This window comes from Parus major, chromosome 3 (genome assembly GCF_001522545.3).
Source record: "Parus major isolate Abel chromosome 3, Parus_major1.1, whole genome shotgun sequence".
NCBI lineage: Eukaryota > Metazoa > Chordata > Aves > Passeriformes > Paridae > Parus > Parus major.
The window spans coordinates 87,173,511-87,188,404 of record NC_031770.1 but is presented as its reverse complement, the minus strand read 5'-3'; the positions used below and the strand labels follow the sequence as shown (position 1 = coordinate 87,188,404).

General features: G+C 36.8%; 1 protein-coding gene across 1 annotated transcript in view; it reads right to left on the bottom strand.

Moving 5' to 3' along the window:
• EYS (eyes shut homolog) overlaps nt 1-14,894 on the bottom strand; it is a 706,806-nt gene that overhangs the window by 13,527 nt on the left and 678,385 nt on the right. Inside the window, exon 45 of the mRNA XM_015621104.2 lies at nt 7,876-8,048. Within this exon, the coding sequence (XP_015476590.1) occupies nt 7,876-8,048 (173 nt within the window). The remainder of the gene's footprint in view (nt 1-7,875; nt 8,049-14,894) is intronic.

Genomic DNA, 14,894 nt, shown 5'->3' with positions numbered 1-14,894 from the left:
GTGCAACTCTTTACGTCACTAAAACTTACAAACACTACCAGGTACAAAAGACAGAGTAATACTTGATATTCCATATGGATTTTTTTTTCAGTAGGTAAGACAAGGCTCTCAATTAGTAGTTAAAGATAAAATCCCTATACTGATGTCCTCATATTTAAAAAGCAATCAATAATTTATTTAGTACATAGACATTTTTTCTTCATGCATCATTTGTAAGTCAGTCTCCTCTTAGCAGATTTTTGCACAGGGAGATTTACATGTGGATGAACTGTGCCACCGTGGTCAATCTTACATGAAAATATGCTGCTGCTTAAAAGGTCACCTTAGGCAAAATGTATAATGAGGTATCTGAAAGTCTCTATGGCAGATTCAGTTTCACTTTATCAATGTAGTTAATTCTTTGCTGCTTATGGAGGAAGCCTGGACAATGACTAGTAAGAGCAAAATCACCAGGATTGAAATGCTATATTGCTTGTCATTGGGAGGGATATGAAAGGAAGATTGCTATGATAAAAAGTCTTGAAGCAGAGAAAGAGAACAAGGATAAAAAGTGATTTTATAGTATCACTCAGAGAAAGCATTAAGTCCATGGTTTCATATTACAGATAGAGTATTAAAAACAAGACCCACAGCTTCAGAAACAGATGTCAGAGTTTTTTAGTAAGGAGGTATTATCCTGATTTATAGATATTAAATACAATACTCTATTTAATATACTTCATTTTGGAACTTCTAAGATGCAAATATTTTATTTTCATTATCTTAAAAAGTAGGCTTATTCAAAATAAATGTATCTTACAAGTGTCAGAAAGTAACATATTTTGCAACAATGTAGCAGGAGTAACTATAGGAAGTACTAGAATGACTTATAATTTTCTTGTAAATGGCCTGTAGATCCTGCAAGTATGGATTATATGCATGGAAAAAATCTGACTTGACAGGTGCGTGGAACCTGTATGTGCACCCATATCCCAAAACAGAATGCATTCAAGTCTACCACAGTGCACAGAGGTGAGCAGTATGAAATTTCATTTTTGCAAAATTGCTTCTATAGACAGACAAACTTTTAAGGTGAAGAATATGACAATTTAAACTTTTCAATTTTCTTTTATGGCAGGCATATGCAAAACTAACACATCAGAGGCTGAAGTATTCTAATGCTGTTTTCTTGGCAGGAAACTTTATTTTTCACCTGAGCTAAGAAAGTAAGAAGTTCAGCTAAACTTGCACAAGACAGCACCTGCATTACATGTGCTTACTCCTGAGAAACTCTCACTTAAAAAAATGAGGTAAATGGATGCCTTTGCTGATCCTATAAGCTAAATTGGTAGGACTTTTGCTGTGTAACTACTGCATTAGTCACTAGAACGCTTAGCACCGTGGGATGCACTGCAACTACAACACGCATTTAAACAAATACTTCTGTGCTGTATCTGATTAATGGCTCCATTTTCTAGGCTGAATTCTAGTCTCTGGTGATGCCACACAGGACCACAGCATGGCTGGAAGGGCCCATAGTGAATCAACTGGTCCATCCTCCCTGCTCAAGCAGGGTCACCCCAGAGCCCATTGCACAGGATTGCGTCCCAGCAGTTCTTGAGTATCTCCAGTGATGGAGACTCTGCAGCCTCTCTGGGCAATCTATTTCAGCATCCAGCAAGAGGGGAGAGGAAATGTGAATCCTCAAAGGACTGAGGACTTAATAACAAATGACAAAGAAAAAGCCATTTTCTGACTTATTTTTTCACTTGGTAAAGCCTGATCAAGCCTTCCCATGCCTGATAGCTGAGCTAGGGCAAGTGAAACATCGGTCCCACAGTGATGAGGCAGGTGTTAAGGTCCAGCCTGCAAATCAGTCTGTGAGTCAGTGTCCAGATCATAGATCTTGATGCTGCTACAGTGTAGTTCAGCACAGGATCATGGGGTATTTAAAGCTATTCCTGAAGCAATGCAGGAGGAAACTCCTCCTTGGGCTCCTCAGCAAAGCCATCTTTGAGACCAGGTGCCAACTCCATCCCTATGGGGTGAGAAATGCTTTCAAAGCTTCAAACTCATAATAGAAACTTATATATTGAACTCACATTTAGACACTTAAATCTAGGTGCATTGCCTGTAAAACCAGTTCCCACCATTAACTAACTGACTAACTAACTGACTAACTAACTAACTAACTAACTAACTCACTCTGAACACCTTCACAAAGTAAGGTGGCAAGCACACTCCCAGCATATCAGACATGCTCATAGAGGAAGTCTAAGTAGTTTCAGAGTCATCCTGTTAAGTGCTAGTTAGCTGTCTGGATTTTGTCCTTATTCACTTGGGTGACTGGAGGGAATGGTAAGTAGATGATTGAATTTTTATTGGGACATCACATCCCATTATGACATGGCTGACTTGGTGTGGAGGGTATTATCATCTCCTTCATTTTATCATACATGACTTCCACTTGGGTTTGTATATGATGTATTTGAGTAGGTAACTCATTTTATTCTACTTGGCATTTTAAATTATACAGATAAATATTACAAATGTATGTTCCCTGGTGCCTGCCACGAATATTATGTTTGCTAGACTGTTAATGATAAACCTGAAAGCTTAGATTGCTTTTCAGGTAAAATTGAGGCAAAACATTTTATCCTTATGCAATATGAGTCCTGTGGCTACTATTTAAAGATTTTCTCATGTTGCCACAAGTTTTCAAAAAAATGTCACTGAAAACAAAGCTTGATGGGATTGGCCTTGTTTAAATGACTAAAGACAATAGTGACAATAGTCACTGTGACTCAATAACAAATTGTCCTTGTGGTTAAACATAAGTTTCCAAATGATAACTATGAAATGTACTGTGCAAGTCTAACTGCATTTTTAGGTAAAACCAAAATACGTGTATATGTATGCGTGTTTGACTGCGTATTTAAGGTGTCTTGTCATGTAAAAGTTGAGCTGAATCATACTGTGAATTAATTTGCCTTACAACAGTAGTCAAAATATGTCAACATTCTATACTATGCAGAAAGTAAAAAATATTTATATTAAAAATTATTTCAAAAGTCAAGTTTGTTTTTTTTCTGTCAGTTTATCAGGTGTTTTCAAAAATTTGTTGTACTTTTATATAAGAATAATGGAATTTGACATTGAAATAATATCTAGGAAATTGACTTGAGCTGAATAAACATGGCCCAAGGAAGTTGCTCACCCTTTGTTCATCAAGGAAATGGCTTTGTTGCTTGAGAAGTATCTCATTAAACCAAGGACAGAACAATGAAAACTCTTTACATTTTCTTTCAGGTCTTCCAGAGTTGTACATTGACAGGCAGTATTTGTAGCTGTGGAACTCAGGCTAATATACAATTTAAGAAACCTATTTATTAACTTGTTTCTTTGTGAAAAAGGCAGTAGCATTCTGTTATGCCTTGAAGTCAAGAAAAATAATCATAATAGATTTTATGAATGTATGTGGCACAAACTATTCCTGCTAAAGAAAACTGCTGAATAATTTAAAATACACAGAAATACTGTGGTGAAAACCATGTTTATTTTCAGCACTGGCAAGTGTTCTCCAAGAGTGCCATCTATAGAATCTTTCAAATATTACATTGCTGTCCCCTTAAATAACATTATCAGCCTCTGTTATCTCACAATTAACTTATCTGAAATTGTAGGTCTTCTTCACTCCTTACAAAATTATCTGGGAAATAAATATGTTCAGTACCTATAGAAAACTTTATCTTATGTGTAAATATATCTCAATGTAGAATTGAATGTCAGAGGAACTTTATTGACTTAAAATTTATTTATGTTCAAGTTTTTCATAGCCTTTGGTGATACTGTTTATGACAAGACTAGGGAATTGATTTAATCCATTAAGATAAATGGCTAGGAAAAAAAAAAGGTAAGCTATTAGTGTTTAGATGCTAAAAGAGTGCTTCAGGGAGATGTTCTATATAGTTGCTGTGTTAATTTTTTCTCTAAACCTCCATTGTTGGCCATTGCTGGAGACAGGATTACTGGCCTCACACAGGCATAGAGTTCTTATGAGAGGAATAAACTGCTAAAGTAGAATTTATTAAAGATTACAATGTAATTGCAGACTGTAAATATGGATAATATCTGTAATTTTAATGTTCACATGTCTTAATAATTACTATTTATGAAAAAAGATATTGTGTTCACATATGTAACAATGTGCTGTATAATCAAACTACCTGCTGCAAAAGGGTATTAGACTGTTTCTTCTTTCTCAGGGGGAGTCATCCTTGACATTTGATCTTGGCCATGGTTTCTTACAGTAATAATCACAGTGAAACTGACAGGTCTACTATATGCTTGCAGGGGAACTGGAAAAAACAGGTCCTTAGAGACTTCTCCCCCTTCAGAAACCCTTTGAGAGATCTAATTACAAAGTTATTCATTGGCACAGATGGAATAAGGTGGAATTTGGCATGCAAAGCCATGCAGGAGACTCCCCAGACAAATTACTAGAAACTCTTGTTGGTTTTGAATATTGTGTGTTATTGAAATAACTAAATTATTATGCTGCATCAGGCAGAAGCTTCACTTCTTAATCAGAGGAAAAGTTGGAAGAAGATTAATTGTCTGGTGCTTCAGTTGCAAACTTTAAGTCAAATGACCAAAAGATTTTATTAACATCATGTTTTGGTGTCATGGAAAACAACTACTTTAAAAAAAAAACCTGGATAAACTGCTTCCCCGTATTCCTAATCCTTATGGTTATGGGGTGCTAACTAAGAATTAACACTGGCCCAGATCATGGCAATGTTTGGTTGCCATTTATGCACCTCAGGAGCTGGGCTGGCTTTGCTGTGTTTCTGTCACAGCTGTGACCTTTTCAAAGCAGTGGAACAGCATTATTTGCTGTTTCATGTGTCACAGTCTTGGAAGTGGTTTGAGTCCAAATGGCAATGTTAACACCAAGTAAAAAGAACTCTTCCATAAATCTTCCATTTCCTTCCCATTTCATAACAATCACTTTTGTTTCTGGAAGTCTAAATTAATAATATTTTTGTTTGTTTATGTCAGTGTTACCTTTTGAAACCTAACACTTGTTTTAAGAGTATTAATGGGTTTGGACAACACAGTGCACCCAAGAAGTGGAGTTTTAAATTCTTGAACAAGTGTATTACTCTGCCTTCCATGACAAGGCTTTATTTCTTGGGCCCATTCTGATCTAATTTACAACCCTGTCCTTCTTTCTTAGTGCTCATTATGGATGCTTACCTTCCCAAAACTGGTCTTAAATTTCACAGGCATCTTCCTATTTGTCAGTCACAAGGGTGCTGTCTCCCTGCTGAACCTCTTGATCTTTCTCTGAGAAAAGCAAGTCCTGGTACTTGCTTTGTCAGGTTGAAATGTACAATGAAATATTTACTCTCAGCATTTCAGACAACAAAATACCACTGCACTACTTCCTGAATGTGAATTGGTTGTGCACAGCCTATAGGAAACACAGAGAAATTGGAACTGCTACCCTCTCTTTGTCAAGTGGGTTGATTCCTTCTATTTTCTCTAAAACACTTGAAATAACACTCAACTTTCTGCAACCTCCTGAGAATATTGCTCAATTTACATATTGGCAATGGTCATTGTGAGATAATGGAATAAACCCTGTGAGTCTCAGACCATAAGTGCTATGAAAACTATATTCTTTCTCTCCCTGTGTTTAGTCTTGTTCTTAGTTTTCCAACCACTGAAAGTTTGCTAGTGGAGCTCTGACATCTAAAGCTTAACCATAATGCACCCTATCTCTGTGCTGACAGTCATTGCATCCTTGGTGGCTTGAGCTTGGTGCTCTAAGCATCACAGGACCATCACAGTTAAGAACAGCATCATCCTTATCTGCTCACATGCTTTCATCTCTCATATATATAGTTAATAAAAAACCTCAAACATTTTTAGTGTTAGACAAAAAATTAGTGCTTGTCTATTGATGATTTATGTCTAATTACCCTTAATAATTGTGTTCAGGGTACTCTTGTTTGTTATTGTGGTTCTACCCCTATTTGCTCACTTCACCTGACCTGCTCCTGCGCAATCCATACTGTTGTACTGTCTTTACCAGTTGCTATTATCTAGTAAACTCCTGTTTGTTCTTACCCTTTGTTATTCTACTCTGTGCTTTTTTTTACCTCATAAATCTCTTCTGTCTTCTCACAATTTTTTCCTTCTTTCTGGTACATTCATTAGTCTTCATCCTTTAATTACCCTTTGTTTTCTCCCAGTCCCTTGGGCTGTTCATTGCTCTCTGTCTCTTTTTCTTTTGGCTCCAATAACCACCATTAATCCAGGGATGAGATATTCAATCTTGATAAGCAGCTGTTTTTTAGCAATTTGCCATCCACTAAAAGTGCAAACTGCTCTTTGAAAAATCTCATGATAATTCATTATTCTGCCACAGAGTAAGGTGAAATACAGGGCACAGAGTTTGGTCAGGATCCATAGTACCTATTCATAAAAGGAAAGCTTTTAAATAAAACAGAGAGGAACCCTCTAATGTGTTTACCAGATGAAGAATTACTACAAGAAAGACAATCTGTAGGAAATACAATTTTCTCTTATTCCCATATAAGTTTTGTATTGTTTATGTGGCCATGATAAAAAGACCCAAATGTATTCTGGAACCAGAACACAGGAGTGTTTACCTGATTAATTACCTGCTTTGTGTAGAGCACATGTCCTGATGATCAGTATCCTGAATCCAGATGGCATTACTTTTCAAAACCTCACTTGAAATGAGAATTCAAAATTGAAAAGTTCATATAAAAAGCCTTGAACAGCTGTTGCAGCAGTGGCAATAAAGCAAGCACAGAATAAGGAATTCAACAGTAACTTTCCAGAAGCTATATTCTTTTTCATTTGAGCCTACCAATTCCACATGTAATGGGATTTAAAAACTATCCATCTATAGGGTGAGCACTGCAAATCAGGTCAAATGCAGTTCAGCTTGTCAGTTTTGTGCTTCAAGATCACACAAGAAAGGAGGCTGGACCTTGACAGGCATTTTGGAAAGGCACCTATCTAACAGTTACTGGAGTTCTCCAAAAGTTGTACAGAAAGCTTCTCAACAGGAATACATAAGCTTGTACAAAATTAACATGAATCCAAGAGCTGTGGAATAGAGGGTGTGGACTGTACAACACCTCCTTACACACAGAGGCAACTTGGGCACTTGCAGGAAAAATCCCTGAGCTTGTAGCACCTGTGTATCCACATTGTTGAATATTCATTTGCACAATCTCTCAGAGAAGAAAACAGGTAAAGGATTCCATTTCATGAAGGTAAGAAATGCAAAACCTGCAGACTGAGGACATATTTTGAGGGTGACATGTTGAAAGAAAGCCCGGAAGAATAATCACTTGTGGATTTTTACAGTGATGTTTGCATCTTTTGTCATTGTTATCAGTGCATCCCTACCCAATAGGCTGGGAAGTCAACAGGAACCTCTCCACTAGAATCAGCAGAAATTGGATAAGGTCCCAGATGCTTCCCTCTTCTGTGCCACTGCTGTGATCTCAGGTGTATTTCCCATCACACTTCATTATGGTGAGCTTGGGAATTGTACTGAGCACTATAACACTGCTCTGCAATGCTTTCTGTCTCCTTGGTGCCTGACAATTCATGCTTGTGAATCTGGTTGGATGATTTGAAAAAATGGAAGGAAAAAAATGGCATTACAAATAGGCAGAGTAAGTAATATCTAACAATTCATTGTTTTTAATTACGTTTTCCAACAGAAAAGAGCATCACTTTCTCAAATCTATTTTGTTCTTTGTGTCTCTATGTCACATTTAATTGATGTATAGCAAAACGCTGTACATCACATAGTTGTGTGTACAATGCACTGTGCATTTGACATACCTTGTTCACAGTAGGTACCAGTTGTTCCAAGAGGACAGTGGCATGTGTAGCCATTAGGCAGTGGCACACAGGTACTGCCTTGCTGACACAGATGTGGAGGATCATGCTCAGGTTCACACACTGACACAGTTTCTGTGCAAAATGCGCCTTTCCATCCAGTGAGGCAGTCACAGCTATGGAGGGTAAGTGAAAGGAAAGAATGCAACAGTATTATCAAAAGAAATCAACATGTCAGTAGCAATCTAATGAAGATTTTCAAGTTTGGATACCTATATTTAAAAACCTGATCCAAAATGGTTAACAGAAAAGGGTAGTAACCAAGTAGTTCCTCATTAAACTTCCTGGTATGTTCATTTTATTGTAAAAGAAAAATGTACAAAATAGGAAGTATTTTCTTTTGAATATTAACATTTAAATATTAGCATCTGGTATTAAAAAAGAAAAAAAAAAGAGGCTTATAGCTTTTGCATGTTTGTTTTGCTCTACAAATAACTCCAGAAGGCCCTGGCTTCATAAACTAGGAAGAGTTAATGCAGACATTAAAAGGGAAAGGTAAGCAGCAACAAAGTCATAAAAATAATACCAGCATAAGGGAATTGCTAACAATTAGAAATTTTAGCTACTAACAGGAGTCTGTCAGCAACTGCCTTTCCTTTAGTCATTGTTAATTTTCTAAATTCTTATAACTGGCATATCAGATTTAGCTTTCTTGAAGCACTTGACAGAAAAGAGGATAGTGGATATGGTCATCAAAGAGATGGCAGTCTGGGTTTCATATATCTATGATTGTAAATCCATACCAAAAGTAAATTTTATAAACCAACTGAATCACTGAACTTGTTACTGTCTGCTTCATTTTATGACTTCCTTTCATCCAGGCTGAGGAACAAACCGAAAAAAGTCACACTAATCTATAAATTTAAAATTAACATGAATTCTGTAGAAATTATTAAATACAGAATACACCTAACACTGATGTGTAAAATTCCCTCCTTACTAAAGAGTTAAAATTAAATATATTATTATATATAAAATATATACTAATATATATATTAGATTTATTTGTATTCTAGCATTTTGTATCACTTTATGATTAAAATATTATTCCCCTGAATAAAAACACTTATGGATTTTTCCCTGTAAGTTTTTTCTCTCAAGGCTAAGAATGAAAACTCATACATTTTGATTGGGTTTTGATTGGTCCATGTTTGTTTTGATTTTTGTTTTGTGCAAGCTCTTGATTTTTTCTTTGCACTGACTGAGCTGCAAATCCTCCATTATCAAGGCCACTGTTTTTGTGTAAAACATAATAAGGAGCCTGTGAAACTGCTGTTTCACCACACCTTCAGATCAGACAACATGTAAACAAAGCACAGGCAACAAACTCTTCAGAGTGATAAACAGCTGTTTGGAATGAAGAGGAAAGGAGGACAGGACCTTGCGAAAGCAAGAGCACCTCAATTCATCAAAGTCAGCATCAGAATGCTTTCTGTCTCAGCTATAAATGTTATGCTTTGATGCATGAAAGCTACTGAGAAGGGAAGTGATTTAACTCCCTGAGTGCAAACAGCAGTGCCCCTTCCTTGTGCCAAGAGGGAGTACTGCTGGAACTGATGCTGCTGCTCTTGGGCATCATACATGAGGGCTCTTCCCCTTTCCCTGGCTGGTGTCTGTGTATGGCTGTTTAAATTTCTTTTCATTTGTGTCTTTGATGACCTAACAGAAGTCAAGTTTTTAAATTAATTGAAAATTGTTTGCACAGAGCTGAACATGTGGCAATGGTCTATCAACACATGAAGCTTATTTAACACACCTAAGCAAGCTGGACTGGTGTTGAGAAATTTAGATCCAAAATTCACTAATCTTTACAGAGATAAAGAAAGAGGCAGTGTTTCAAATATTTTCCATCATATGGCATGCCATGCTGGACTGGTTTCCTCTGTATCTTCCTGATTTTGGTTGTTTGTTTTTCCAGCAATAGCTTGCACTAGTGACTTGACTCTCAGGGATTTAAAGACCCATTTAGAATCACAAAATACCTCAAGTTGGAAGGAACTCCTAGAGATCTTTGACTTCAACTCCTTGCTCCCTGCAGAACTACCTAGAAGTAAATTGTATGACTAAGAGCATCATCCAGATGTTGTATTTCTTTAGGTATAAGGGGTGAGACTCATTCTGAGATCCAGACAGTTAATTTTATGTTACATCAGGTGCCCAGCTGGTTTCCAGTTGCCCTAGCGGTATATGAGAGAGGCAGCTGCTGGCCAAGGAGACAAGTTTCTGACAGAGACCTGACAGAATGCTCAGGTTTAGGCAATGGGACCCTTGAGTAACTGCCTGAGCTCATCTACTAATCAATCAGTGGTGATCCAGAGGACAGTCATGGGAACTGGAGCACTGTCCATCCCACAAACCAACACATGCATGACCCTGATGATAAAGTCCTGCACTCATTTGCCTCCATGCAGGCTAATGATATTTGCCTTCTGATCCATGGTGTGTCTGAGAGATGTGTGAGCCAGCAGGTAAGAGAGAAGAGCTGCAGAAGACTTGTGCTCCTCTGGAGTGCTCCTTTTCTGTGCTCCTATGGAGACCAGAAAATTATCCCAAGACCTGTGCCATGAGAATGCCAGTGTTTAGACAACTGGAAAGGCCTGGGTCTCCATTTACTCTAACAGGATCCTACATGTTTAGCTCACCTGGAGACACTCTAAGTTTATGTGTCTTAGGAGACAATGTTGCTGCAAGACATTTTCCTATTTTCAGACTTTTTGAAAAACACAGATTATATTAATTCTCCCATACTGGAGATACTAGTACCTCAAGAGTAACTGCCAAAATGCCTTTTTTTTTTTTCTTTTTCCTTTTTTAAAGCATATTTTTAAGTGTGGAAGGATGGAAAGGCTTTCAAATACAGCTTTGATAGTGTGTCTGAAAACAAACTGTATGATCTTGAATCACCCTATTTTGCAAAGGATTCTTAATAGGATGCACTTCAGAGTAAGTACAGGGCAAAGTCAGTCAGTTCAGGAAGCAAATGAAACTCGCTTTAAATTTTGGAAATTCAAGTACCACTACAAGTTCTGAAATATTTGCATTTAGGAAGCTCAAGAGTGCTTTAATTTAATGGCTTTTTCTTTTTTGCTTCTTGTAAAATGCTTAAAAGTGTCATGCAGTATTCATGGAATGGTTTATTCAGGTTCAAAGTCCCTTACCAAAGGCAAAATTAGCTCTGAAACAAATAACACAGTTTCTGCATAAGCAAGGATGACAAGTATATGTCACTGTTGATTATGAACCAAAACCCAAAATTTTTAATCAAAATTCAGGCAACATTAAAAAAAGTAATGAAAAGTAATCTTACACATAAAATATGTAAGAAGTGTGTCTGTGTGTTACTACACAAAGTCTTGATCAAACTGGAAGCTTTTCTTGAACTTTATAGGGAAATAACTAAAGATACTAAAGGATTTGTGAAGAATTGGAAAGATTACTTAGATCCGAAATTAAACAAAAAATATTCTTCCATTAAATATATAAAATATGTTATTAAAACAATGTTCTCAATGCTAACAAAAATGGAATTTCCCATAGTTATGCAGATGTAATGCCAAATCAAACAAGTAATCTTATAGCAGAAAAGGAAGTGTTCAGATCTGAATTTAGGCTTCTATATGTAAGATGGGCACATACTCAATGGATATCAGAAGCTTAATTAATCTATCAAATTAGCTAGACCATCTGGGATTAGGCAGATGTTTAGTAACATCTGAAACTCCCTAGAGTATCTTCTCTGTCCTCCAAACGTTTCTCCAGGAGGAACTGAAACATTTCTCAACATCCTGTAAGTATCTCAGATCATGCAGGACATCTCAAATTCACATTGGCATGTATTGGCCCCATCAAGCTGCCCAATCCACTGGAGATTTCTGGATACAGTTTTTGAATTTGTTTTGCAGTAGAAAGATGCTGGACAAGGAAGGAAATTTCTAAATAAGAGTGGTTTTAAATTCGTGCAGTGGAAAACTAGAGCATTAACAAAACCCAGATTTCTTAAGGCTGGAAGGTAAAGATGGACTGGAAAGAAAACAAGACAGGAAGATAATCAGCTTTTAAATCAGAATTTAAACAAAGAGAACCATGGAATGCTGCAGACGTTTCCTACTAAATAAGACAAATTAAATGAAAAAATTTAGATAGCAAATTCACTCCCAAAACAGAAACTTGTATTGTTTTAAACCATGATGATTAAACAGATAAATGTCTTTTCCCTTACAGAGTATTAAAGTATGTCCTTCTGTTACATATTGATTCTGTCCTTGCACTGCAAATTTATTTTAATTGAATCTGGCCTAATAATGAGACTACAGAAGCTCCTTTTATGAGCCACCCCACACATATGGGGCATGATTTATTTTCTAAACCTGAGTGGCTGTTGCTCCTTGAAAGCTATACAGTACTGAGAAATCCACATGAGGCTTGGAGATATTACAGAAAACTTATTCAAGTCCCAAACTCTTCTGAAGCAGCAGCTGATGGCCAAATGTCTACCCAGGGGCGTCTAAACTAACACTGCATGCTCACATTTAACAGACTGAATCCTCTCCATTTTGTATGATGTTCTGTTCAAACAGCACAAAAGATGTACTTTTTTCTTACTTCACCAACAAGAAGTAGTCATAATACCTCACAGGAAAATGATGTTATATGTAATTTTCTATTTTCTATTATTTTTTGTCATAAATAAAATAATAAGGGATATTGTTGTCCCTTGAAAATTATATTCTTCATTTTATTATTCAAGTAATTCCCCTTTTTTTTTTGTTAAAACACAGCAGTTGTGCTCTGTTGCTGGCCAGAATATAAAGATTAATGCTGCATATTTCTGTTTCTATTTAAATCAAAGCATTATCCCTATAGCAACTGAATCTACAGCTTAACAGCACTGCACACTTTCTGGCAGAGTGGTGAAAGCAAGATATAAAAATAGCTCCAAACAGCAACCAAAACCTCTGGAGAGATCTCATTTCAGCAGAGAAAATATTTGAACACAAATCCAGTTCCCTCAAGGACTCTGCTCTTCAAAGGAACACAGATGATTTGAAAATAGAAGTCCCTCTGAGAAAATCTATTGAGCCAGTATTGACAGCTACTGTATTTTGACAGAAATTATATGTAAGCTACATCCATGACTCTTTGGCAATGCTTCACTTTTTCTGTGAGACCATTAAAAAAAAGAAAAAAGTGACCATTACTTATACATGCACGCACATACACCTAGAGTGTGAATACTAGCTCTCCTGAAATGTGGGGACAGGAATAGAATTCAGTAGTAGGTCACTATAAATTAAACGCAAACAAACAAACAAACCCCAGAAAAACCACATTACACACCCCCTTCCCCCCCTTCCCCCAATGCCCCAGAAATTTTAGAATAATCCCTAAACTAATCTGGAATACAAATTGTAATGATGAAAAAGAATTTCCCCTATAATACCAAGCTTGCTGTGTTTTCCTGTCACCAGCTGCCATTCTAGCCTGCCACCTGCTTCCCAAAATGCGCTCTAGATGCTGCTGCTGGTGGTTCACCTTATAGACATGAAGGTGACAACACAGCTGAGTAAATTACTGAAGCAAGGATTTAGGTGGGTGGATGGGAGTGGGATGTTTCAGCCTGCATTTATGATTTTTTGTCTTGAAATTCTGGCTTTGTATCACATCTAATATGCTCATAAGAGGAAAGATGACCATTATCCTTTCTTGCTCCTCAGAAAGATCAAATGTCAAGGTTTTAATAGCTCTGGGAGGGCCCTGCAAAGTGCAAGACTTGTGACATACAGCAATGGAACAAACAGAAAGCAATTCTAAATTATGTTTTCAAAGGGTTTAATTCATTACTTTTTTTAAGAGAATAAAATATATTCATAAGGGGAATGGGGAGTAATCTGTGTGCTAATCTTGGGGTCAGTTTTCCAAACATCAGTACAATTTATTAGCTTTAGAAGCAGGTTTTTTGTACCAACTTTTTTACAGGTGAAGATTTGTGTCACAGGCAGCAAAACCGATTAATTACCATACAATTCTCTCTCCAGTACAGAGTTAGTAGATGGTTTTCAGTTTAACAATTATGCAAATGTTTTTCTTTGTAGCACACAGAAGGACAGATTTTTGTTGTTTTAAGAAGCATCATACAGAGGCTCCACAGTGCAAAGCCTTTTTTCTCATTTGAATCTGTCTTGCTGTCTGCAATGTTTTCAGTCAGTATCTTAAGTTTTAAATCAGCACTTTTCTCATTTTAAAAAAATTATGCAAATATGTGGAAATAAATGAACACATGCAAAAGCACATAAGGGGAAGCAAGCGTAATTAATCTTGGCAGATACTTTTAAAATAAAAAATGCTTGTCAGCAAAGATTTTATAGCTGGGTTGCAAAGTGTTTGAAAACAGATTTTATTACAATGGAAGTGTTGACACTCAACAGCAATTTGGAGCTGCAAATGTACTTTCCCCTTCTGTGCATACAGCCTGGGCACTTAGCTCCATCTACTCTGAGAGATCTGAGACTCATCTTTTGGGCAGATTCTCATGGCTACCCCCTCTCATCCCATAGATCAGCCAAGTGAGCAGCTTAGAGATGAACTGACAGACACCAAACAATGTTTTGAGCTACTATGGATTTAAACTGGCTCAGCACTTTCTAATGTTGGGCAGTCAGTGCAGAGTTACTCCTCACGGGGTTTTTTAATGGAAAATATTAATTCCCAGGAAACAGAAGTCACCTGTTTTGGCCCCATCACCCACATTTGGACATTATCACTATCAAACTATCCTCTTTACTATTACTTCTCTGCTATCCTAGATACTCACCATTTTTTTTTATTTTTTAAAAAAGGTCACACATCTAATTCTTCGCATGCATTTCCTAGTAAGTCTGGATACCAGTGACTTTAGTGGAGCTGAACCAGCCCATAGAATTTCTTAAAAAAATTTCCCCACATATGGTTCTAACATTATTTTA